We start from the raw sequence: 24,182 nt of genomic DNA on the forward strand, positions 1-24,182 counted from the left end.
CTACAGAAGTCTGATTTTTTATATTTATATCTAAAAGGCTACATTAATATCAAATGCATATTAGTTAATTAGTTTAAAAAAAGACGTAAGCCAATAAATCAGCTAAATATCTATTAGCAAAATTTATAGGTTGAAAGATATATGCTTTTTATAAGATTTCGATGCATAAAACAAGTTTCCGTCCCAAAAGAAACAGTAACCATACCACCACCAGAAGTATTGCCATGTCAACTTACCAACCTATTCACTGGATAGTAGAAATTTAAAAAACCACAGGAGCACTTCCCTTATGAGTAACAGGGACCGGATTTACATTCCTGCCTGAATCAGCTGAAACAAAAACAAAGCCACTCAGAAAAAATATGACTTCTGAGAGGTGGAAAGAAAAGGAGGCGGTCACATTGTTGCTGTCACTCCAGCTCACAGCCTTGAAGGCATTCCCAAGCTGCAGCACAGAAAGAATCTGTGTCACCCACGGCCTCTCAAGAGGAAACTGAACCAAAAGTCTAGAGACCGAGCTGGCCAGTGCGCACAGGACAGAGTCACAGAGAGGACAGAGCTGCAGAACTTCAAAGATCTACAGAAGGCCCCCTCAAGTACACAGAAGAGTTCTGATCAGCATCTGCACCCCAGAAAATGACACAAGGTCCGGGACAGAACCCCCTGAAAAGGGAGAGGAGTCAGAGTTCATGCAATGCCATAAATAGCGTCTGTTTCAGCAGCCAGAATGGAAACCTAACTGAAGGTGGCCTTGGGGGGAGCACACACATGTCTTGCTTCAGTGCAGGTGTAGAAGGGGAGATAGGAGCCCTGGGCTGGATGCTACTCTATTCCCACCAAGAAGCATTAAATTCAAGTTCTGAAAGGATCACACTGTTTCCAAATAACTCCAATGCCCCCCCAAACAGAGCTCAAGATTATTTACAGAAATACAAAAATATTCAGTAACCAACAAGGCAAAATTCACTATGTCCAACATCCAAGAAGAAATGACCAGATATATAAGACAGCAGGCAAATAAGACCCACAAGGAGGAGAAAGAATGATCAATGGGGAACCAGCTCAGAAGTGATATACCTAACAAAGGACCAAATCTGTGTGTTAAACTGTTACGATAAGCCACATTCTGTATGTTCAAAACACTGGGAAACCTTTGAACACAGTAAGTAGAGACATGGAAGATAGCAGTAAGACTCAAATTTTACTCCTGGAGATGAGAACTACCATGCCTGAGATAAAAACTACACCAATGAATGGAACCAACAAATGAACAAGATGTTGTGGAAGACAAGACTGGTGAACCAGTAACGTAGATTCCACAAAGGGCGTGCGAGCAAAAAAATGACTTTAAATAAGTGAACAGAGCATTGGTGAGCTGTTCACCTCCAGACAGTAACCACACAGATTGAAATGGGCACTATGTGAATTGATTTATGTTTTTTACTTAGTATTTAATTCTCATTAAAGTTAGTAATTAGAAGATAGCCCAATTGTTAACTGATATTTCAAAGAAAGAAAGAAAGAAAGAAAGAAAGAAAGAAAGAAAGGGAAAGAAAGGAAGGAAGAGAGAGAGAAAGGAAGGAAGAAAGAAAGAGAAAGGAAGGAAGGAAAGAAAGAAAGAAAGAAAGAAAGAGGAAGGAAGGAAGGAAGGAAGGAAGGAAGGAAGGAAGGAAGGGGAAGGAAGGAAGGAAGGAAGGAAGGAAGGAAGGAAGGAAGGAAGGGAGAGGAAGGAAGGAAGGAAGGGAGAGGAAGGAAGGAAGGAAGGGAGAGGAAGGAAGGAAGGAAGGAAGAAGGAAGGAAGAGAGAGGAAGGAAGGAAGGAAGGAAGGAAGGAAGGAAGGAAGGGGAAGGAAGGAAGAGAAAGGAAAGAAAGAAAGAAAGAAAGAAAGAAAGAAAGAAAGAAAGAAAGGAAGAGAGAGAGAGGAAGGAAGGAAGGAAGGAAGGAAGGAAGGAAGGAAGGAAGGAACAAAGAAAGAAAGAAGTATGAACTGTGGTTCACAAGCATAATACAGTCATGGAAAACATTCATATTTCCCTCCTTGAGACCTGGAGGTCTCAAGAACATAGTCAATGTAATGCAAAATCATGGCACACGTCCCATAGAAAGGAAGATAGAAGCAGGCATCAGTATTGGGATGTGTGGACGCATGTGGGGCAATGGCGGATGTGAAATCTGAGGGATTAGTTTCAGGTCTGAACCAAGATCTCTGCACATGTGATGTACCGTGTTGTGTGTAACCGTAAGGAAGACGGTATGAATCGTGGCCCCAGCGACAGTGGCTGCAGGTTTGGATACGATGACTAATAAGATACGGATCAGAGTATAAAGGCTCAATAAATAGGTTTTAGAATTGGGGCCTGGATCCAATTTATTTTAGGAAATTCACATGCAGGTAATTCCTGTTCTGTTCTCTTTATCATTTTGATAACTCACTGCATAATCAACAGTGATGCGACTCCTCCTTCCTTGTGTCTGTCAAGATATCCTCATCCTGCACCTCGGAAATCCGCATTTACAATTCAGAGATACCTACAGTTTGCCTCTGCGGTGTCTTTTACCAAAAAAAAGACTTAATTAGATACAGTGCTGAAAATGGTATCAGCCTCTCTCAAGTAAGGTAATTTTTAGATCCACATTTCCACGGATCATGAATAATAATTTGACAGCAATAAATACCTTCTAATCACACTTGTCTGAAAAGATTATGATGGTTGAACATTCCTGTTACAATGTTCTTACAACATTATCGTTAGATAGTAAAGCTAATTCTCGCTAGAAAGAATTTTCTTCAAGCAAATCTTCCTCCCAGTTCAGGCTCCTTTCATCACTTCAACCTGTTTCTGGCAACAGCTTACAGCACCAAGAAGGTGGCTGAACAGCCACTCTGTCACCTTCAGAGAGCTCTGACAACACCAGTCCACCTTGACTGCCTGGAACCAAGTCTCCAGCTCCTCCCGTCCCCTTCCCCTGCCTCTCTAAGGTCCTGGCAGGACTGGCTGCATAATTTGTGGGACCCAGTGCAAAAGGGAACAGTGAGGCCCCTTATTCAAAAATGTCTAAGAATTTCAAGATGGCGACAGCACAACATGAAACCAACCACGGGCCCTGCGGAGCACAGACTCCCGTGTGACTGAGCTGACCGTGTGCCCATGAAGCCCTAGCTGAACTGCCAAACCTCTCAACCAGCCTGCCCCCAACCAGGTCCCTCAAGTCCACACACTGCGCTGCCTTCCAGCCAACTTCTGGTTCATTCCCTCACCTGGAAATGTCCACAGAACCTCAGTGGAAATCGATCTCTCTGGAAACAGCGTCTCTCCTGCAGCCTTCTTCGGTGTAGAGAAACTTTTCTCCTATCAGGCCCTGAAAAGGCTTGGCTATTTTCTGAGCTTATTGATTTTTTTTTTTTAAGTAAGCTTTACGCCCAACATGGGGCTTGAACTCATGACCTGAGATCAAGAATCGCACGCTCCACTGACTAAACCAGTCAGGCGCCCCTTAGCTTATTGATTCTTTTAGAATCATTGTCTGTTCACCTTAAAGTGCTTCTTTCTAAGATTCACTCTATCCTTACATACTACCCCTCTTCTCCCAACCGGGTCACTCTCCTCTTTCATCAAAGTTAGGGACTAAGATCACAGTCGTCCCCATGGTCTGAGGACATCAGCAACACTGGGTTACCCCCCTCTCTGAAAGCGTGAAGTGCCTTGACTCCAGGACCCCACAAACCTCCACCACGTTTTACTGGAGTTACCGCCCCCTGGTTTGCCGCCACCAAGACTGGCTCCACGCTAAGTCGTAAGTCCTAACATCACAGCCCGTGATGACAAAAACATCGTGTTCTACCTCCTAAAGCATACTTAGAGAGCAACAGGGCAAATAAGTCTTCCTCCAAGACTGTTTATTGAGTTGGCCAGGATTAGTGACAGAGAACACTCTCCACACCAAGTCAGCAGTCCACAGCTTCTCGGTGACGCATGCTTCCACTTTGGAACTATTTCTAAACAACGGTAACATTTCGCAAGGTTCAAACCCCATGCAACACGTATTCCTGATTCCACTGAAAAGACCCGAGAAATCATAGAAACCAAATAAACAAATACAGACAATTTTAAACTTAAGATGTTCTGCCTTCTCCCCACATCTTGTCATAAGGGATATCTTAGGTATTTCAGTCCTTCTGGTTAGCTAAGGAGTATGTCTTGAACAACCCTGAAATCTATCACTCAGAAAATCGAAAGATTTCTCCAAACACTGAATTCACACATTCATCGTGCATACATGAAAGTTATCACTTGCAAGTTTTTGGCTGTTTTTTGTTTTTTTTTTTAACATGAGTTGGATATACTGTGATATTAGCTTTCTCATTCTCGATGTCTATACATTTTCAGCACACACTTCCCTTTTTACTTTGCAGTGTTGATTTCAAAGCCACTGGGGCAGAGGAGACAAGCAAAAAGTTACCGGGACAACATCTAATTTGATCCAGATATCAATTATTGAGTGGATATCATGTGCTAAACACAAGTCTACTATTAAACAAAAAAATTATGGCTGAACTCTCTGGAAGGGGTGGGGGGAGGGGAAGCAATATGATTTACACAATCAATTTGTTTTCATCATTGCCCATTTTTCCTGTCTTATCTGTATGAGTTCTCAGCGATTCAAAACATTTCTACAACCAGACACAGATGGAAAGAGACAGTGACACACACGTATAGAGATTTCTATCAGTAGCAAAATGAATTTGAATCTGTTGCAATTTTTAAAGTTTTTGAAATCTCTCTAGAACTTCCATATGGCCCTTTGTACTGAATACCAATCCCACCGGCCAGCCTTTCCAGCCAGTGCCTGGATCTACACAAAATAACTTCGCCTTATCTGCCACTATCTCACATTGAGGAACTGCACTCATTACATGCTCTTGACCATACCTCTCATCATTTTTGCTTTTCACGTGCAGATGGTCTCGGACCTACCATGGTTCAACTTAATGATATTTAGACGTTACGAAGGTGTGAAAGAATTTTGAATTTGGATCACGTCCAGGGCTGGCGACACGCAGTTCACCCTCTCGTGATGCTGGGGCAGCAGACGCAGCCCCCACGCAGCCACGCCATCGTGAGCAGAGACAACCGAGATGCTGACAACCATTCTGCACCCAGGTAACCATTCTGTGCGTGTCGTTTTCAGTAAAGAATTCAATAAATTACAGGAGGTAGTCAACATTTTATTAGGAAATGAGCTTTGCGTTCAATGATTTTTGCCCAACTGTAGGCTAATGTCCATGGTCTGAGCACATTTAAGGCAGGCTAGACTCAGCTATAATGTTCAGTAGGTTAGACGTATCAAATGCATTTTGACTTAACGATATTTTCAATTTGCGTGGTTTATCCAGACATAACCCCATCATAAGTCAAAAAAGATCTGTATCTTCTCCCTGGTAAATACTTGTACTGCAGATTACCTTGCCATACAGAAATGACCCAGAACATCTAAAGTTGAATTATGGTTATTATTATTGCCACCTGCCTTCCAAACACACATATCTTCCAGCCAATTGAACCAACCTCTAATTATAAAACCGGCTATTTCTAAAGAGATTCAGATGTGCCATTGATGCATTTCCAGAAAATTTTAAATCCTAATCAAACTTTTATCCTTTTAAGTGAATGTAAACTCTGCCCCTTCGGCTGCAATATTGGTTTGCTTCACTTTGGATCACCAAGATTTTGTTAGGCAACACTCTATTCCGGGTACTGTGCTTGGAAATGTACATGTAATGTTTAATGACATAGTAACTACACTTGTTTAATGTAATTTAATTAAACATGTAATGTTTAATAACACAGTACCAGACAACCCACTTAAATGAGATTGAGGGTGTTCAGAGCATTCTATAGAGTCACGGTGGGGGCTACCAACAGCCTGAATAGAACTGGAATAGTACTCCAATATGGGGTACTCAGCACAGGATCTGAGTCTTGAAGGATTGTGGGGGGAGGTGGGCTGAGACATTAATCATAATCGATTAATTATTCACTGAAGATCCACCATACCCCCAGGGTGGTGCCATGCCAGAGTTGGTCTATGAACTAGATACTGTCCCTAGTCAATAGCCAAATTCAAGAGGGTAATGCAGTCAAAAGAGAAGTATGATGGGGAAGTCCAGTGAGCTGTGGGGCCATCTCAGAGAAGCACCCCAAAGTAGGAAACAGCATGAACAATCTGGAGGAGGAATGAAAACAGCTCTTTGGGGAATTACACATCATTTGGCATGGAAGGCCTTTCTGAGCAGGAGAGTTTCAAGCTGATACCTCAGGGAAAACCTTTCTGGGTGCAACATCCAAGTTCCAGTTGGGAAGGCTCTGTCCCAGTGCTCTCCATACTGGTTGGCTGGGATTTTTCTCAGAGAGGCTCACAGATCAAAGACATCTGTAAAGAATTCCTCACCCATCTGCCTTCACCCTGTCATGCAAGATTCTGATTCATTATAAATTGGGTTCTATTATTGCAGAAACAAAACAAAAATCTCACTGGTAACTTTACTACAGAATTTTTTAGAATTTTTGAATGAACCAGTCCTGTGTAGTACATTTGCTCAAAAATGAAAACTCACTCCCTTCAGTTTCTGGTGACCTTCTGAGAAATGCCACAATGTGCACTTTTACCCCCTAAGCCATGCACGCAGGTAATCCAAATAAAAATATACCCGCAGTATAGATCAAGGTTAAGATTTTCATTCAAGATTCAGATGGATACTCTATGAATGATAAAAAATGCTGGACTCAGACTTTCCAGTTATGGATAACATGATTCTCACAGACAAAAGAAATGTTGGATTTTACCATGCAAAGTTGGGCCACAAATTTGACTTTTGGGGCACCAGTGTGGCTCAGTCGGTTAAACATCCGACTTTGGCTCAGGTCATGATTTCACTGTTCATGAGTTCAAGCCCTGCGTCGGGCTCTGTACTGACAGCTCAGAGCCTGGAGCCTGCTTCGGATTCTGTGTCTCCCTCTCTCTGCTCCTCCCCTGCTCACGCTCAGTCTCTCTCTGTCTCTCAAAAATAAGTAAAACATTTAAAAAAATTGAATCGGGGCGCCTGGGTGGCTCAGTCGGTTAAGTGTCCGACTTCGGCTCAGGTCACGATCTCGCGGTATGTGAGTTCGAGCCCCGCGTCGGGCTCTGTGCTGACTGCTCAGAGCCTGGAGCCTGTTTCAGATTCTGTGTCTCCCTCTCTCTCTGACCCTCCCCCGTTCATGCTCTGTCTCTCTCTGTCTCAAAAATAAAGAAACGTTAAAAAAAATTTTTTTTTTAAATTGAATTAATTACATCCTTGGAAAAATTTAAAGGAGTCATGGTTTCCAGGCAACAGAAACTCTACTTCTAGCACTTTCTAGCATTGTCCTCAGACTGCAGAATGGCTGGACTCTCCTCCTCAATGACATGATCACTTGGGTCCATCTTGCTCATTCAATCGCCTCTGCTTCCTGCTGTACCATCCTGTATCAATGTCCCCTGTTCCCCATCACCCAAGAAACTCCCAGGGACAGTCCCTGGAGAGGGCACATTTTCTTCTGCTATAATTCATTTCTTGCCAGCATTTGGCCTTACAGCTTTCCCCTTATAGCTTCCAGGAAAGCAAAGGAGGGTAGAGTAACCTGGTGGATGCCCAGACGCTCCGGAGTGGGTGGGCAGGGAAAGTGTAGACAACTTCCACATATCTATCCACCATGTTTGCTCTTTAATACCCAAATCAGTTTTAAAATAAAATCTTTCTTGGGGCGCCTGGGTGTCTCAGCTGATTAAGCGTCTGACTCTGGAATTTGGCTCAGGTCACAATCTCACGGTTCGTGAGATCGAGCCCTGCACCAGGCTCTGTGCTGACAGTGCGGAGCCTGCCTGAAATTCTCTCTCTCCCTCTCTCTCTCTGCACCACCCTCTCAAAAGAAGTAAATAAACTTTAAAATAAAATGAAATATTTCTTTAGACGTTTCCTCCACAGTCCTAATATACACATCACAACAAATACTCTGAGCACAAGAGCCCAGATATATGCCCATTTCACAGATGGGAAAAATGAGTCTCCATGAGCTTCAGCATCTCCTCAAATTTAATGAAAGGAATAAGTGTACATGAAGTTACATAGGAGAGGAAAAGACCAACAACAGCTGGCCTGTGACTCTTTTCAAAATACACTATTTTCTCCTCAATTTAAAAGATACTAAGATGTTGAAAAGCTGCTACTGTGGTTATTTTCTAATTACTACTGCTTCTCCCAGCTCCTGAAGCTTGAAAGACGTGTATAGTGAAGTCCAATGAACAGCCAATTCAGACACCAGACTTTCTCGTAAGAGCAGGAAGTGATTAAAATTTAAGCTTCTAATAAAAATGCAGCCATAACCACTTTGATTAATTTCTTCTATTGTGTGAAAGATACATGCTGATTATTGTAAATGATCGAGCAATATGTAAAAAGACAGAGTAAAAATGAAAAGACTTTGTCTCCTTTCCCCAACCTGAGTCACTGTTAAAAATTTTTCTCTAGTCATCAAGATTTTCTCTGCTTTTGAAAACGTTTCTCTCTTTCCCTCGTCTCATCTATCTACCTTACTGTACTAAATACACTACACTCTAACATACTTTTGATATTTACCAATATGTCATGAACAGATTTCCGTATCTGCTGTGGCTCAGTATTTTTGATAGCTACCTGATGTCCACCATGCAAAGACCTGTCTTCATGTCAAACTAGAATCCACCAGGTCAAAGAAAGTATTGCCCATTTCTAACATATTTCACTTAAGCTTCACTGGGGTCTGCTGCTGTCACATTAAAAGAATTTGGATTTCATACCCCATTCAAGAGGGTTTGGTTACCATCCTGAGCTCCTTCTCAAGAGCTCATTTATTAGTGGTCAGAACATAAAACCCTGGACAGTATTTCAGCAAAACCTATGTGATTCTGTTTCCGAATCCATAAATATCATAATTTATTTTTTTAAGTTTATTCATTTATTTTGAGTGAGAGAGAATATGAGCAGGGGAGGGCAGAGAGAGAGGGAGAGAGAGAATCCCAAGCAGACTCTGAACCGTCAGGACAGAGACCAATGTGGGAGTCTAATTCACAAACTCTGAGACCATGACCCTGAGCCGAAATCAGGAGTCAGACGTTTAAGCGACTGAGCCACTCCGGAGTTAAATCTGAGTTTTCATCTATTTGCCCTCCCAAGACTAAATGCCTGGGGTGCAGATCCAGTTACCTGCTGTCAATATTTCCCCCCTGTCTCTCACAGGAGTTGACACCTGCCATATGTTTGATATGTGAATTATTTAATGAAGGGCAGGTAAACAAGCTAATGGGAGGCATTGGTTGAAAGTGTGAAAATTAGATAAAACTAAAGATTTTATATGATAAAATACACTAAAACCTTCTTCGCAAATGTTTACCTGTAATCCAATGGCATTTGTTCATCTCCAGCATCAAAGTTCTCCTGGCACTTCTGAGAGAAATGTACCGAAATCTACACTTGGAATGAGTTCACTCAGCGTTAACTAAGTTAAACGAACAAAACTCCGGAAATCTCAACAATCTCCGCAGCTTATTCTCGGTGGCCCACACAAACATATGCTGCCTTTTTTCCCCAAAGACGTTGATCTGAGCATCTATAATTAGAGCTTCAGTGCTGATAACACATCAGGCTTCCTAACGCAGGATGCCCCCAAGGTGGGGCAAACAGCAGACAGGCTCAGTTGACATTTCAGATGCCTAAATTGCCTTTTTCAATACCTACGGCATGTTGAAACCCTGTAATTTTCTCCCTCTGGCAACCTGCAATTTTTCATTTGCTTTTATTTACTCGGGAACCCCAGCAAAAGGGGACTCAGCACCATGCCCGTAGCCGGTTAGCTGTCACCGGGCTTTCTCATGCGCACTCCTCCTGCGCCTGCCCTTTATCTGAGGCTCACAGCCGTGCCTCACGGTAGAGAAACGCTACATACGTGCACTGAGTGCGAAGTTGATGCAGCGTTTCCCTCTATCTTATCGCTTTAATCCTCTCCTTTCTTTTTTCCTTCTGATTCCACCATTTCTGAATCTTTATACTCTGTGACCTGGGCCTCAAATAACTAACTTCACATTAGCCAAAGAGATCCTCACGTCCTTGGAGCCCAGGCATGCATGCATGCATGCATTCGTTCATTCACGGATAATGGATTGAGTATTTCCTATACATCACACGCCAAGGACATGAAAGTATCTAAGACAGTCACAGGCTTTGAAAATTCAGGCTAGCAGAGAGAAAAGGCATATCATCCATTAATGAGAAGCCATTGTGACAAGATCGCTAGAATCCAGGACGGTGCGCTAGGAGATCTTCGATAAAAGGGTAATTAAGTCTGATCAGGAGGGTGGACAAAGGTGTCCGAATGTTCTCCCCAGGCAGGCGTGGCCTCCTGATCTTTCTCTTTCACTGTTTTCTGTTTACCCGTATTCTGGGTCTTCTCCAATCGGTGTTTGTTTTTCTCTCTCCCTCAGAAAACTAAACTCCATATGGGCACAGAATGTGTTCTGAGCCTTCACACCCCTAATACCTATCACAGCATCAGTTATTAATTAAGTAGTTAACGCATCAACTTTCCTACTCAACAAACCTACTGAGCGTCGTCTGCGTGCTGGGCACCCCCCAGGCCCAGCAGATAAAATAGGCTGAGGAGAATATGCCCAGTGCCTGCTCTCAGGGAGCACACAGTCTAATAAACAGAACATTATCGTCGGGTCCGTAGTCTGTTTGGTGGCACCAGAAAGAAACCAGCAGCCAGTTGAAAGTCAGGTTGGTCGTGGAGTCGTGACGGCAGGCTGCTACATCCTCCAGGGCAAGCCAGGGGAGCCTGTTGTGTTAGAGGACTTCTGAATAGAGACCCAAGCAAATGAAGGCATGGGCTGCGTGGACACCTGCGGAGCAATGTTCCAGGTGGAAAGGACTCGAGCGGGGAGCACCTGTGAACATGGTGGGCACAGCAAGGAGCCACGAGAACAAGAGGGGAGTAGCTGGGGCGGGGCCACAGCGGAGCAGGTCACGGGATGGCTCTACGTAGGACTTTGGGTTTTTCTTGGAGCGGGAAGGAAAGCGTCTGGGATATTCGGATGGATGAGTGACGCTGATTGGGCTTCTGCGTGGGAACGGACTTCAGGGTAGGTGAGGAGGGTTGGGGAGAGGAGAGATGATGCTCCCTACCCAGGGAAGGGATGATGGTTTAAGAGAGGGTGGCCGTGGTCCGGGGGAAGGGAGACAATGGCATCTGGCTGTGTGTCATATGTCCAGAAAGCAACCGCTGATTTGCCGAAGGCTAGGATGCACTTTCATGGGCTTGTTACCCTCAAGTGCATAACATATATAAAGAAGTGGCTGTTTCTTTCTCTCTCTCACAAAGACCCACACTCAGTAATAATGCATTCTTGGCAATATTAACAATGCATTGACGTGATTTGTTCGCAGAACAGGTCTTCCAGCACTCGGATTAGAATAACGGTGTGTTCTCTGAAAACTTTAAACGAACAGCTTGCAGGTGTCATTGGAAAACACACGACAAGAATCTTGTATTTGTCCTCAGAGGCCAGAGGGGAAGCTCTGTACTGTCTGCTACTATGTGACCCTGGCCAAAGTGTTTCATTCTCCTGTTTTCTCATTCCAACTAGGAAGGTAATAGAGGCATATTCCCAACCACACTGAGAATGAAAAATTAATTCATATGAAAATGCACCATAAATAATACAATATAATGTATATGTTGATCAATATCTAACATATCAGAGGCACGTCGTGGCTTAAAAGTTATTTTCGTATCTATTTGATCATCATGACACACGCAGCGGTAGGTACACATCACAACAAATACTCTGAGCACAAGAGCCCAGATAATCTGCCCATTTCACAGATGGGAAAAATTAGTCTCCGTGAGCTTCGGCATCTCCTCAAATTTAATAAAAGGAGTAAGTGTACATGCAGTTACATAGGAGAGGAAAAGACCAGAAGCATCTGGCCTGGGATCTAATCCTCTCCCGATCATCTTTTGATGGGGGACATAGAGACAGGGGTAGACACTCCCGAGGAAAGAGCGTAGAGCCTGGCCTGGTCTCTTTTGAACATGCTGATCACTTCACCTCCTGGTAGAGAGATAATCGTATCGTCCAAGGGGAGGATGCTTGTCTACAGAAAGCTGTTAGCAGCACGTCCCTGGCCTAGGATTATCATCACCATCAGACCCGGGACCCAGGGATTAATGAGGCAGGGCCCCACAGAAACATCACACAAGCCACGTAATGATCTGAGTATAAAATGGAGAGATTTCAAGACCAAAACACTGCAGAGAAGGAAAAAGTAATCTAGACATCTGTCTCAACCAACGCTGGAGAGAAACAGTTTACATTTCTTCTACAGACTGTCACCTATCAACAGTCTGAGTTATTTTTCCATGCTGCTGAGTGCATAAGAGGATTGTCTGTATCCCAGATATCCTGAGTCTTATGTGGGTACAAGTTTCTCTTGTATGCACCGGTTCTCAGCCTAGGCTGTAAATTAGAATCAGCCGGGGGAGCCCAGAATCGCTACATCCCAGAAAAACTAAGTCAGAATCTCCAGACATGGGGCTACGGTTGGGAGGCGGGTGTCGGCCTTTTACAGCTCCCGGGTGATTCTAACGTGCAGTCAAGGCTGAGAACCCGTGCCGAGTCCTGAAGCTTCCGGCTGTTTGATGTATCGCCTTCTTTCACATAGTTCACAGTACCGCAAAGAAATACAGCTGATCTCTGACCTTGGTAAATGATCCTAAGTGAGGTTTTTCACATTATGTTAATTTTGATATTTTCCAAAATGAAGTCTTGAAGACCAGTGAATTGAAACCTTTCACTTAATTTTTACTTGAATCAGTAACAATTTCTTGCACAGGAACCTAATATTCTTGTGTTCATGCAATTATTTATTTGTTGATTGACTTATTCACTGCTTGGTCCCCAAAAGAATGCAGGTAAGCTTTATTCACATTTATGTGAACCTGGTCACCAGCAGAGTATCGAGAAAGTTCACGGCAGCAATAAAGGCAACTTGTAAAAGCAAGAGAATGATTGCCTAGGAGTCTCCAATGGATACAATACCATCTACTTCTTTTTCTACAGCATCTTCTTGAGGCCAGGAGTTCTGACTCCATGTATCAAAGATTAATTACAAACGTCAGTGCGGAAGTAAACACTGCAGGTCAATATCTGAGCCTGATCATTTGGAAACATCATGTGTTGACCAGCCTCTGGCACGTGTGCATTTGGCAACTGAGTTTGGAACCCAGGACTGAGTCTCCCCCCTGCATCCCCCCAGGCCTGCCCAGGCCATACGGTTCTCACCAGATGGAGCAGGGACCCTCCTGAGGAAACGGGGGTGTGCGGATCCGCGCCCTCCTTCAGGAGCCGGAGCGCTGCAGGACGGAAAGAGGAGAAGGCGGTTAGAGCACGTCTTTTATCCACCCCGTGAATACAAAACCTGTAGCGGTTCGTTCAGCTCTAAACTGCAAACAGCCACAAAGCGAAAGAAGACACATTGATCGCCGTCTGACCTCAACTTCGTGTATGGAGTGCTGAGGGCATCTAACTGCACATTCAAACTTAATCCTCTATTTGTCCGTATAATTTCCTATCACAGCTGTGCAAATTATTCAGAAAAAGGAACACTTTTTTTAAAAAAAAAAATTGTATTTACTTCAATTCAAGTTAGTCAACATACAGAGTGGTCTTGGTTTCAGGAGCAGAACCCCATGATTCATCACTTCCAATGACACCCAGGGCTCCTGCCAACAGGTGCCCTCCTCAGTGCCTGTTGCCCATCCAGCCCATCCCCCCCCACCTCTCTCCAGCAACCCTCCGTTTGTTCTCTGTGTTTAAGAGTCTCTTATGGTTTGCCTCCTTCTCTGTTTTTATCTTATTTTTCCTTCCCTTCCCCTACATTCATCTGTTGTGTTGCTTGAATCCCACATATGAGTGAAATCACGTGATATTTATCTTTCTCTGACTGACATTTCATTCAGCACAATACATTCGAGTTCCATCCATGTTGTTGCAAATGGCAAGATTTCATTCTTTTCGATCGCCAAGTAATACTCCATTGCATATATATACCACATCTTCTTTATGTATTCACCAGGGGATGGACATCTGGGCTCTAACAAAGCCATACTTTGGCTATTGTTGATAGTGGTGCTATGAACATTGGGGTACATGTGCCAGTTCAGTTAACTTTATTTTTTAATCTCGTTAGGAACCATTGGTTTAAAATAAAGTTTATACTTTGCATGTTAAACCTCCTTTCATGTGACAGTAGTGTACCCATCATTCCAAGAAGCACTATGGGACAAGGCCATTTCTATCTAAATTACTAATGCCGGGGGTGCCTGGGTGGCTCAGTCAGTTAAGCGTCTGGCTTCGGCTCAGGTCATGATCTTGTGGTCTGTGGGTTTGAGCCCCATGTCGGGCTCTGTGCTGACAGCTCGGAGCCTGGAGCCTGCTTTGGATTCTGTGTCTCCCTCTCTCTCTGCCTCTCCCCTGCTCGCACTCTGTCTGTCTCTCTCTCTCTCAAAAATAAAACATTAAAAAAATTAAAAAAGAATAATGCCAAATAGGTCAAAACATATACCAATTATCACACTAAATGCACAGTTGGAAGGTGACCTGTGTTTCCATTTAACAGCAAAGGTGAATTCATTAGTACAAGGAACGCCCGGGGCATAAGGAGACCTCTGCTTCTTCCACTGGCTCCAGGGCCAGCCTCGCAGAAAGGCTCATCAGCTCCCCAAAGCACTCTCGTGGTTTCCACAGTTAACAGCAGTATCACAGTCTCAATAAAAAGCCGTTAGTGCATTTTCCACAAAAACTATAATTAAAGCAACAGTGACTCTTTTTTTTCTATTGTAACATAGAACTGAATGAAATGGCTCAGATTCAAACTCGTGCCTCACTGAACACACTCTCTTTCCATGAAGTTTCTTGGCAGTCTGGAGTGCTACCTGAATGTACCTTCTTTGCTATGGCACCCCAATTCTTTAATGTGTTCCAATCCCCAGCGTGTCCCCATCTTCCCCAAAGCTAACTGCACGTCAGAAGGGGCGCCACGGGTCCTGGTGGACATGGCTACTCCGGCAGTCCCCTCTCCAGAAAAGCCATCCCTTTGATGGCATGTGCACTGGAGGTGAACAGGGAAGCAGAAAAGCCTGTCCAAAATGAGGGTAAGATGGTGACAGCAGAGGCCATCCACACCCAGCCCCGCGTGCCCTCCAGACAGCCCTTCCTGAAATCAGAGTGCCTTTGTCCAAATGTCTCTTCCCAGGGAACTCAGACACATTCCTGTGCTCGGTCCACAGTGGTCACATGTGGCTTCTTGGATCTGTACCTGCTGATGCCCGTCCGCACCCTGATAGCATCCTTAGTAAGAGAACGTCCACACCTGTTCATCTTCCAAATGGCTTCCTCTTGGGATGCTCTTTCTCCAGTGAAGAATTTAATTCTCCTCGTAAGACAAATTCTCCAAATGTGGGTAGTTTTTTACAACACAACTTGCCCAAGATGGCTGTCTCACGGGATCGAGAGTAACCTGACAGCACGTGGGGCATCCATTTACTTCCTTGGGCATCCTGCCCCTCGGCCACCAGGACAACATCTAGGAAGGTATTGTCTTTCCTGTCCTCTCTGTATTTCTAGAAGCGGTCCCGCCTGGCACAACAGATGTCCTTTTGCCCCCCGTTCCTGGCTCTCTCTGTGCACACGAATTGTAAACGGACACACTTTCTGTTCCCTCACATCTTCTTACCCTTAATTTTTAAGAATTTTTAAATGTTAATTTATTTACTTTTGAGAAAGAGAGAGAGAGAGAGAATGAATGAATGAATGGATGGATGAATAGGGGAGAGGCAGAGAGAGAGGATCCCAAGCAGGCTCTGTTCTGTACCATCAGCGCAGAGCCCGATGTTCCTTGAACTCAGGAATCGTGAGATCATGACCTGAGCCGAAATCAAGGGTCAGACACTTAACTGACAGAGCCACCCCAGCGCCCCTTCTTACCCTTAATTTTGAAAAGTCCATTGCCAACAACAGAAAGTGAATTCAACATGTGTATCAATGCTTTCTTCAGAAGGTGAATAGCACTTTTACCCGAATGTTTATTTTTTTAACAAATGTACTTATTCATCTTGAATTAACTAATGTCTATAGAGTGCTTTTACAGCTTCTACAGCCAAGCTCTTGAACTACAAATACAGTAGGAGGCAGATTATATCACTTATGACATATGTAAAACGCCATCAGATTTCTTGAATCAAATCCACCTTGCACATGTGTAGTGAGTTACACATAATAAGAGCCGGTGACACCCTGGCCTTGGGGTTCCACAGACTTGGCTCTGGGGCCTGGCCCCAATGGGAGAGCGACTGAATCCTCTGTGCCTCCATGTCCTGTCAGATCAAAATAACAGACAGTCACTGGACTCAGGTCATGGGGCCCTGAGAGAATGGAAAGGGGACGACAGTACAGCATATTCATTGTGCCCCCGGCACTGGGTACCGATCTCCAAAGGATTCCTGTTAGTATAATTATTCTAAGTCACAAAACCCCATAATAACAGACTTTAGAATCCATAACTTAAGGTTTGTTCTCAATTTTCTCAAAACCTTCTGATTTTTAAACGTCGAATGTAAGCGTAGGACATGAAGAACCCCAACCTTGCAGCATTCACCCAGAGGATGCGTGTGTGATGTGCCAACCATGAAAGGGGTGAAAAGGATAAGGCAGGAGGCCGTGAGGACCATGACCTGGGGAGTGGACAGCTAGGAGGACCGTGCCACAGAGGAGACTACACCCTACAGGATTTGGACACCAGTTTGCGGGCAACAAAGTAGATGACAGGGTTTCAAGCAAAGGATTTGAAAAGATTCATGAGCTAAGCATAATATGGGCTGAATGTGTGTGTCCTTCCCGAATTCCTGTGTTGAAGCCTCACCACCCCCAAGGTGACCACATCAGGAAGGGGGCCCCCGGGGGCTGATGAGATGGGAATGAGGGAGGTAATGAGGACCGAGACCTCCTGGTGGGATTAGTGCCCTTATTCGGGTACGAAGAGACCACAGCTCACCTTCTCTGTCCTGTGGGCACACAGTGAGAAAGGAGGCCATCCATAAATGAGGAAGCTGCCCTCAGCAGCGGCCACGTCTGCTGGCACCTTGATCTTGGACTTTCTGGCCTCCAGAACCGTGAGGAATAAGTGTCTGTTGTTTAAGGCCCTGGTCTATAGCATGTCTGTTACAGCGGCTGCTGGAGGGCAACACAAAGGCCCGAAAGGGTCTCTTGCTCCCACCCTCTGTGTAAGTACTGGATGCAGGGTGCCTAAGCGGCTCAGTCGGTTAAGCATCCTACTTCGGCTCAGGTCATGATCTCATGGTTCATGAGTTTAAGCCCCACATCGGGCTCTGTGCTGCCAGCGCAGGGCCAACTTCAGATCCTATGACCCATCCCCCTCCCGCCCCACTCAACTCACACTTTCTCTCTCGCTCCCTCTCTCTCTCAAAAATAACCATTTAAAAAAATAGATGAATTCTGAAAGCAGATTCACGATCAGGCAGTGGGGTGGCAGTCACAACAGTGAGCATGCACAGCTTTGTTGTGGAAGATAGAGAACACACTAGGCAGGCAGGGACACAGCAGGAGTCTGAGCTACATGGCATGGGGGGGGGGTCTATGGAGCACTGACACCACATTCAGGGAGGACAGTCTGTAGGGTGTAGAACATGGATGAGTAATCAAGAGGCAGGGGGAGCCGCACCGGCGTGCTGGGATGGATGGGGATGGAGATCTGGATGGATGCAGGGATGGAGGGAGGGAGGGAGGCAGGGAGGAATGGGTGGGTGGAGGGAGGGATGGATGGATGGATGGATGGATGGATGGATGGATGGATGCTGGGATGCAGGGATGCAGGGATGGATGGATGAAGGGAGGGAAGGATGGATAGAGTGATGGAGGGAGGGATGGATGGAGGGAAGGAGGGATGGAAAGCTGGACAGACAGATATGCCTTTATGTGTTTACTACACATTTTACTGATACAAAGGCTGTGTAACCCGCTCAATGTTGTAAATGCCATATAGCCAATTGATCTCACAGAATAATTTTGATGCTTTTTGTTGAACTGTTATATCCACAGCCAGTCTGTGGCTATAATTAGTGCATATGACCTTGACATTTGGGTAGATATTCTCACTGACACTGGTGAGTAGAGCTGGGGTGGGGGGGGATGTAAAACTATGGCTGGCAGGCCAAATCCAGCTGTGGATTTTGTAAGACTTTGAATTAAAAATGATTTTTACATTTTCAAGGCATACATAAGAAAAGAAATAAAAAATTAAAAAAAACAACCAAAAAATCCAAGAAGACTGGGCAACATAGACTTTATGTGGCCTGTAAAGTCTGACATATTTTCTATCTGGCCCTTTCCAGAAAGTTCGCTGACTCCCCTGAAGTATGTCAGATGTCACTCACTTATCAAGGACCTGAGAAACATCTGTGGAAGTAAGACCAGGGTTTTTAGACAATGTATCATATTTTGTCACATTTTTGGTGCTGACATAACACATTTATTTTTAATTTTTTAATTTTTATTTTTGAGAGACACAGAGATAGAGCATGAGCAGTAGATGGGCAGAGAGAGAGGGAGACACAGAATCCAAAGCAGGCTCCAGGCTCTGAGCTGTCAGCACAGAGCCCAACGCGGGGCTCAAACTCAGGAATCATGAGATCATGACCTGAGCCGAAGTTGGACGCTTAACTGACTGAGCCACCTGGGTGCCCCTGACATAACGTATTTGTAAGTGTAGCCCTGAATGAACACATCCTCCAAAACTTCTTAATTCTAGACGATCAGTAAGACAGTAAATGACGCCGACTTTCGTGGTGTAATTCTCTCATCTCAGGCCCCCAACAAGAAGTCACCGAACCCAGGGTTGAAAAAGATGTGACACATGAGACAGCACATGATTGGGGGGCACTTCCAGCACTCACCGCAAGACACAAACGTGACTTTGAGGGCCTAAGCGAACTAGTTAGGAAGTGATGAGTGTTGCGTGTTACCCTTGGTTTTATTGCCATCTACCTAACTGTAAGTTTGTATGCTTTCACTTTTCTATAGGCTTTGTTTCCCTGGTGTACAACCAACTGGCAAATTCCTGAAAATTTAACAGTGGGCTCTCAGGGGCTAGGAAGGTAAACTCAGCCCACCACGGGGTGGGGGAAGCCCAAGGTCGAGAAGGAGGGGGGCCAAGAAGGTCCAGGATGAGGCAGGCACAACACCCACGAGCTCCAGAACTTTGTGCCACAGTGACAGACAAGGAAGTCCCACCCCTCTCGTTTGGGCCACAGATCAGCCTACGGAGACAAGAGGTGGGGACCATTTGAGCATGGTTTTTCTCCCTGCATAGAATTTGAGCTATTGTCCCAACGGGCTGATTTACAGCCCTGAATTCAAACCACGGGCTGCACGCTAAGCGGGTTGCCCGTGGAGACCAAGGTGGGGACTCAGCTATTGACAAAATAAACATGTTTTCATATAAACACACACACACAAATGGTAGAGTGAGCTAAATTCTAGGTCTCTGCGAAGGGTTAAAACCAGACATTGTAAAGAACTTAGATGCTAAGATATAATGAAGAAAATGCTACTTGCATCCTGATTATTTCATCACAAAGAATTTCAAAAGAGGAGAGGGTCCATTTTTCCAATGCCAACATAGCGGAGCACTTTTCTAAGTACTTGGGGTCTGACAGGCCAAGAACAGCAAGCAGGATAGAGAAATTCCAAAACCAAGACACGAGTCAAAATCCATTTTCAGGCCCTCCCATTACTCCTTTTGGGTAAACCTACCAAATGTAGGTTAAAATACTTTCTCCCCAAAGGTACACGTTCACGGCAGCCTCGTAATAACAAGATTCCAATCGCCAGTCAAGTGAAATGGCAGTGTCTTTCTGTGACAATAAAATCCGCAGGAAAACAGCCTGAGGAAAAACAGCCATCTGGGGACCAAACAGAATAATGAAGCTGAGGCTTCCTTTTATAGTGTCGCCGCTTGGAACTGATTCAGCATTTATTGTATATTTGTGGCTTCGTCATCAAGCTGCCACAGAGCTCCGCCGAGATGTCTGTGTGCAGGGCATGATTTGATATTTAAAAAGACACATTCGGTCTTTAAATCTTCAGCCGTAGGGGTAAAAAATGGATGAAAAGACATCATAAAATTTGCTAAGGAGCTTTACTTGAATATGCGTAGGCTGTCCCCACTCCATGTCCCCACCATCACCAACAATCCCCAAGCCCAAGAGTTCAGCTGGTAATTAGCACTTGTTCCGAGTCTCCAGCTATTACTGTGACTTATCTGGGTGGATGCCACACAGCACATTTAGGATGGTTACTGGACAGCAACTGGGGACAGTAACTGCTTTGGGGATCCTGTGAACTGATATGGATACCTCACTGCAGCAGCAATCAATGCTCATGTGATTTTTATGATGAGAGCGGGTCTATACTCACAAAGATTTTATGTGTAAAATCAATGCCTGGGTGGCTCAGTGGGTTGAGCGTCCGACTTCGGCTCAGGTCATGATCTCACAGTTCGTGGGTTCAAGGCCCACATCAAGCTCTGTGGTGACAGCTAGGAGCCTGGAGTCTGCTTCTGATTCTGTGTCTCCCTATCTCTCTGCCCCTCCCCTGCTCGTGCTCTGTCTCTGTCTTTCAAAAATAAATATCGTTTAATTTTTTTTTAAATCAACAGAGGGAAGGATAAATGAAACACACTATAATCTGGGGTTCTAGTTGTGTTGTAAGTCCAGTGAAAGCATTTTCTAGAGAGAGGAAAAGACAACTCTTAGGTGATAAATGTCAGCAAGTGGCAGGCTTGGTTGGGGGGGTGGGGAGGTGTACAGGAGTTTTTGATTTCTTTGCTCAACTCTTCTGCGAGTTTAATTTAATTTCTAAATAAAAAGTTACAAAGAATGACCACAAAAAATCAAGGCAGGGTCCTTTTGCCCCTGAAAGGATGGTAAACACATCAATTTAAGACTTCCAAAAAGGTTGGGGAGCCTGGATGGCTCCATTGGTTCAGCGTCGGACATCGGCTCAGGTCATCATCTCTCGGTCTGTGAGTTCGAGCCCCGCATCGGGCTCTGTGCTGATGGCTCGGAGCCTGGAACCTGCTTTGCATTCTGTGTCTCCCTCTCTGTCTCTGCCCCTCCCCCGCTCATGCTCTGTCTGTCCCTGTCTCAAAAATAAACAAACATTAAAAAAAATTAAAAAATAAATTTTAAAGACTTCCAAAAAGGTAGATGTGAGAATTTCCATAACAATCGATAGTCTTCTAAGAAATGTTTTAAAAGGTTTATCTTATCAATATGTCAACAAGGAAGGGAAGCAGAAAGCAGGAACAGAGAGATTAGGTTATTAACACCACAGGCATGTCTGCTTGCACAGCAGGAAGGATTCCCCGCCCTAAGTAGAACTCAAATTTTAGGATGTCTAACAAGGACTTGAGTTTGTTTTGTTTTTTTTTTTTTAGATTTTTCTAGTTCAGTGATTCTCAACCTACTTTTCATTATCACTTCTTCTCTGTCAACGTCTACCATGAAACTGTACTACCACAGGCATTCTGTCCATCTGTTCAGGTGCTGTGACCTCTGGAGGGCAATAGCCCATTGGTAAAGTTAACACTTTTCTCCCCCCAGAAAGACTTAGGGCCATGTCTCCCCAACCCTTCAGAATCATGCCCTAGTCCTATGTCCAGATACTGATTCAGGCATCCAGGGATGGGATCCAAAACTCTGCATTTCAAACACACACTCCAGGAGATTCTGGTGCAGATGGCCACCCAAATTCACTTTGAGACAAAGTGCTAGGATTTTATAATCTTGGAAAATTACCTCCAAACACCTGACTTGGAACAAGAGAATTCATGGCAATGTTAAGAACTCACAGCAGATCCTTTCCCATTAACTGGTCATTGAGAACGTGGCCCCTGGCACTGCTTGAACCACGGGAACCCTCAGAACACACTATTTATTCTCAATAAATGAATACTTAGCCAAACCTGTCTGAGCTGAATCTTGGTTTAGGGGGCGATCTGAGAGGTCAAGGTCCGAGTCAATGGGGAGGCCTCAGGTGGTGCTGGAGTCCAAGTCTGGGGCAATGATGCTCAACCCTCATTATGCTTAGAACGTCTCCCAGAACTTAAAAATAAATTAATCCCCCGGTTCTGTCACCAGATTCTTAAAATCAGGAAGCGCCCAATTATGTATATGTTTTTAAGGTCAAAGTACCTTGATGATTATGATACTGGGAAGGGTGGGAAGCAGTGGAAATCAGCATCCAAAGGGCTGGCTGGCCTATTTGCACCCCAGCCCACAGCTATCTGAAGAGGGTTTAGTAGGTTCTGAAGCTCGCCTTGAGGACCTGCTTGGGTTCTATATTCAGGGGAGGCGCTCAGTCACACATTAAGTGGTTGCTTCTGATTTGGATCAGGTCTACCTATGATAGAAGATAGGATCCAGTAGGCAGAGAGGGAAAGATTAGGACCTGAGGTCCCTGGGTGGGGAAAAACACCTATTTGGGAACAATGCTGGGGGTGTGTGGCCACAGCAAACCCCTTCAGGCTTAAGGTTCCTCTTAACAATGGAACAGACCCCACCTACTCTCCCCCAGGGTTCCTTCGGGAATTTGATGAAAGACCTAAGTATGGCCAGAGACCACCCCTCCTACGATGGAAACGAGCCCATCAGGAATGGACGACCCAGCACCTAGAGCGATCCAGCCAGTAAGGGTAGAGCCTGAAAAGGACCAAGGGGGAAGGGGTGGGGGAGGGGGAGGGCTGACCAGAACCTTATAAAACAAGGACCCTCCCCTACAGTCCTCCGCATTCACTTTCCAATGTCCCCTCTCAGAAAAGAGAGCTTTGCTACTACTCTTCCCTTCTGATCTTACACTTTTAATAAACTTCTGCCCGCTGCTCATTCTGTGTCCCCCTCTTCCTTCTTCGAAGCGGCGAGACAACGAACCCCGGGTATTGTGGTGAAAAATCCTGCAACAACCCACATCAACAAGACATTCAAGAATGCCACCAGCCACTCTCCTGGAAGAGGAGACCCAGGTGGTCAGGGATGAGTTCGGGTTCTAGGCTTAGCAAGAGAACTACAGACAAATCAATCACGTGCACTGAGGACCACCTTAGTCATACTGACCTACTGGGCTTCTGGTAGTTAAGGCTAATTTCGTATTACTTTGCAACGAGTTTTTGTTGTTGTTGTTTTTTTCCTTTGTGTTTTTGTTTTACTTTGCAATTAGTTTAAGAGTTCTGCTTTCCTACTAAACATGGTCAAAACTGGATCTGATTAAAATCTGGAAGTTGTGAGACTGAGATCCAAGATCACCATGGCCAGGCTGATTCAAAGCCCCACCTAACCCACTTGTGCGGCTGTGACTAATGCAACAAATGTCCAGTGTGTGTCTTTTATGCGCTAAGCACTGTTTCAGGAGTTGGAGGTATAGCAAAGAAAAGAATAGAATAAATCCTGCTTTCATACAGTTTATAATGTTGTGGGCAACAACACATGAAGACAGAAGGCAAACAAGCAATTATTGTATATTAGAAGGATTTGTAGTTCTCGAACACTGGTTGGATATGGTGACTCTTTTTGGAAAATGATTTGCCATTTCTCTCTTCAAATGTTGCTTGTAACCCCTTTCCTCCCTTCCCCGCCTTCAAGGCCATCACTGGCAAGGAGCTGAAAAAGTATTAAAAAAAAAAAAAAAAAGGCTTCTATCAAACTCACCTGTTCTGTAGAATTTCAACATATATTACTGTGCTTATATGCCTGGCAGGAATGAGGAGTGGCCTCTGTACCTAAACCAATCCTAAATCATGACCTCTCTGAATATTCCAGAACAGACCCAAAGTGATGGTTTTACAACCACACACAGTTAACTGCACCCTATTTGTTCAGACTGCGATGGAGGTATAGTAAATCCAGAATGTACACAATATAAATACATGCTTTGCTTTTTATTTTCTCTCTATAATCCTCTCAATTTACAACACATCACTTCAAAATGGGCTTTATAGT

The 24,182-nt window shown here is 44.6% G+C and overlaps 1 protein-coding gene across 2 annotated transcripts in view; it reads right to left on the minus strand.

Annotated features, from left to right (window-relative positions):
- Window positions 1-24,182, minus strand: part of MYO16 (myosin XVI) — a 611,293-nt gene that overhangs the window by 403,400 nt on the left and 183,711 nt on the right. For both annotated transcript variants that reach the window (XM_060636706.3, XM_060636705.3), the window contains exon 3: window positions 13,396-13,466. In XM_060636706.3, coding sequence (XP_060492689.3) covers window positions 13,396-13,466 — 71 coding nt within the window. The remainder of the gene's footprint in view (window positions 1-13,395; window positions 13,467-24,182) is intronic.

Source organism: Panthera onca, chromosome A1 (assembly GCF_046562875.1).
Source record: "Panthera onca isolate mPanOnc1 chromosome A1, mPanOnc1 haplotype 2, whole genome shotgun sequence".
In the NCBI taxonomy this organism is placed as follows: Eukaryota; Metazoa; Chordata; class Mammalia; order Carnivora; family Felidae; genus Panthera; species Panthera onca.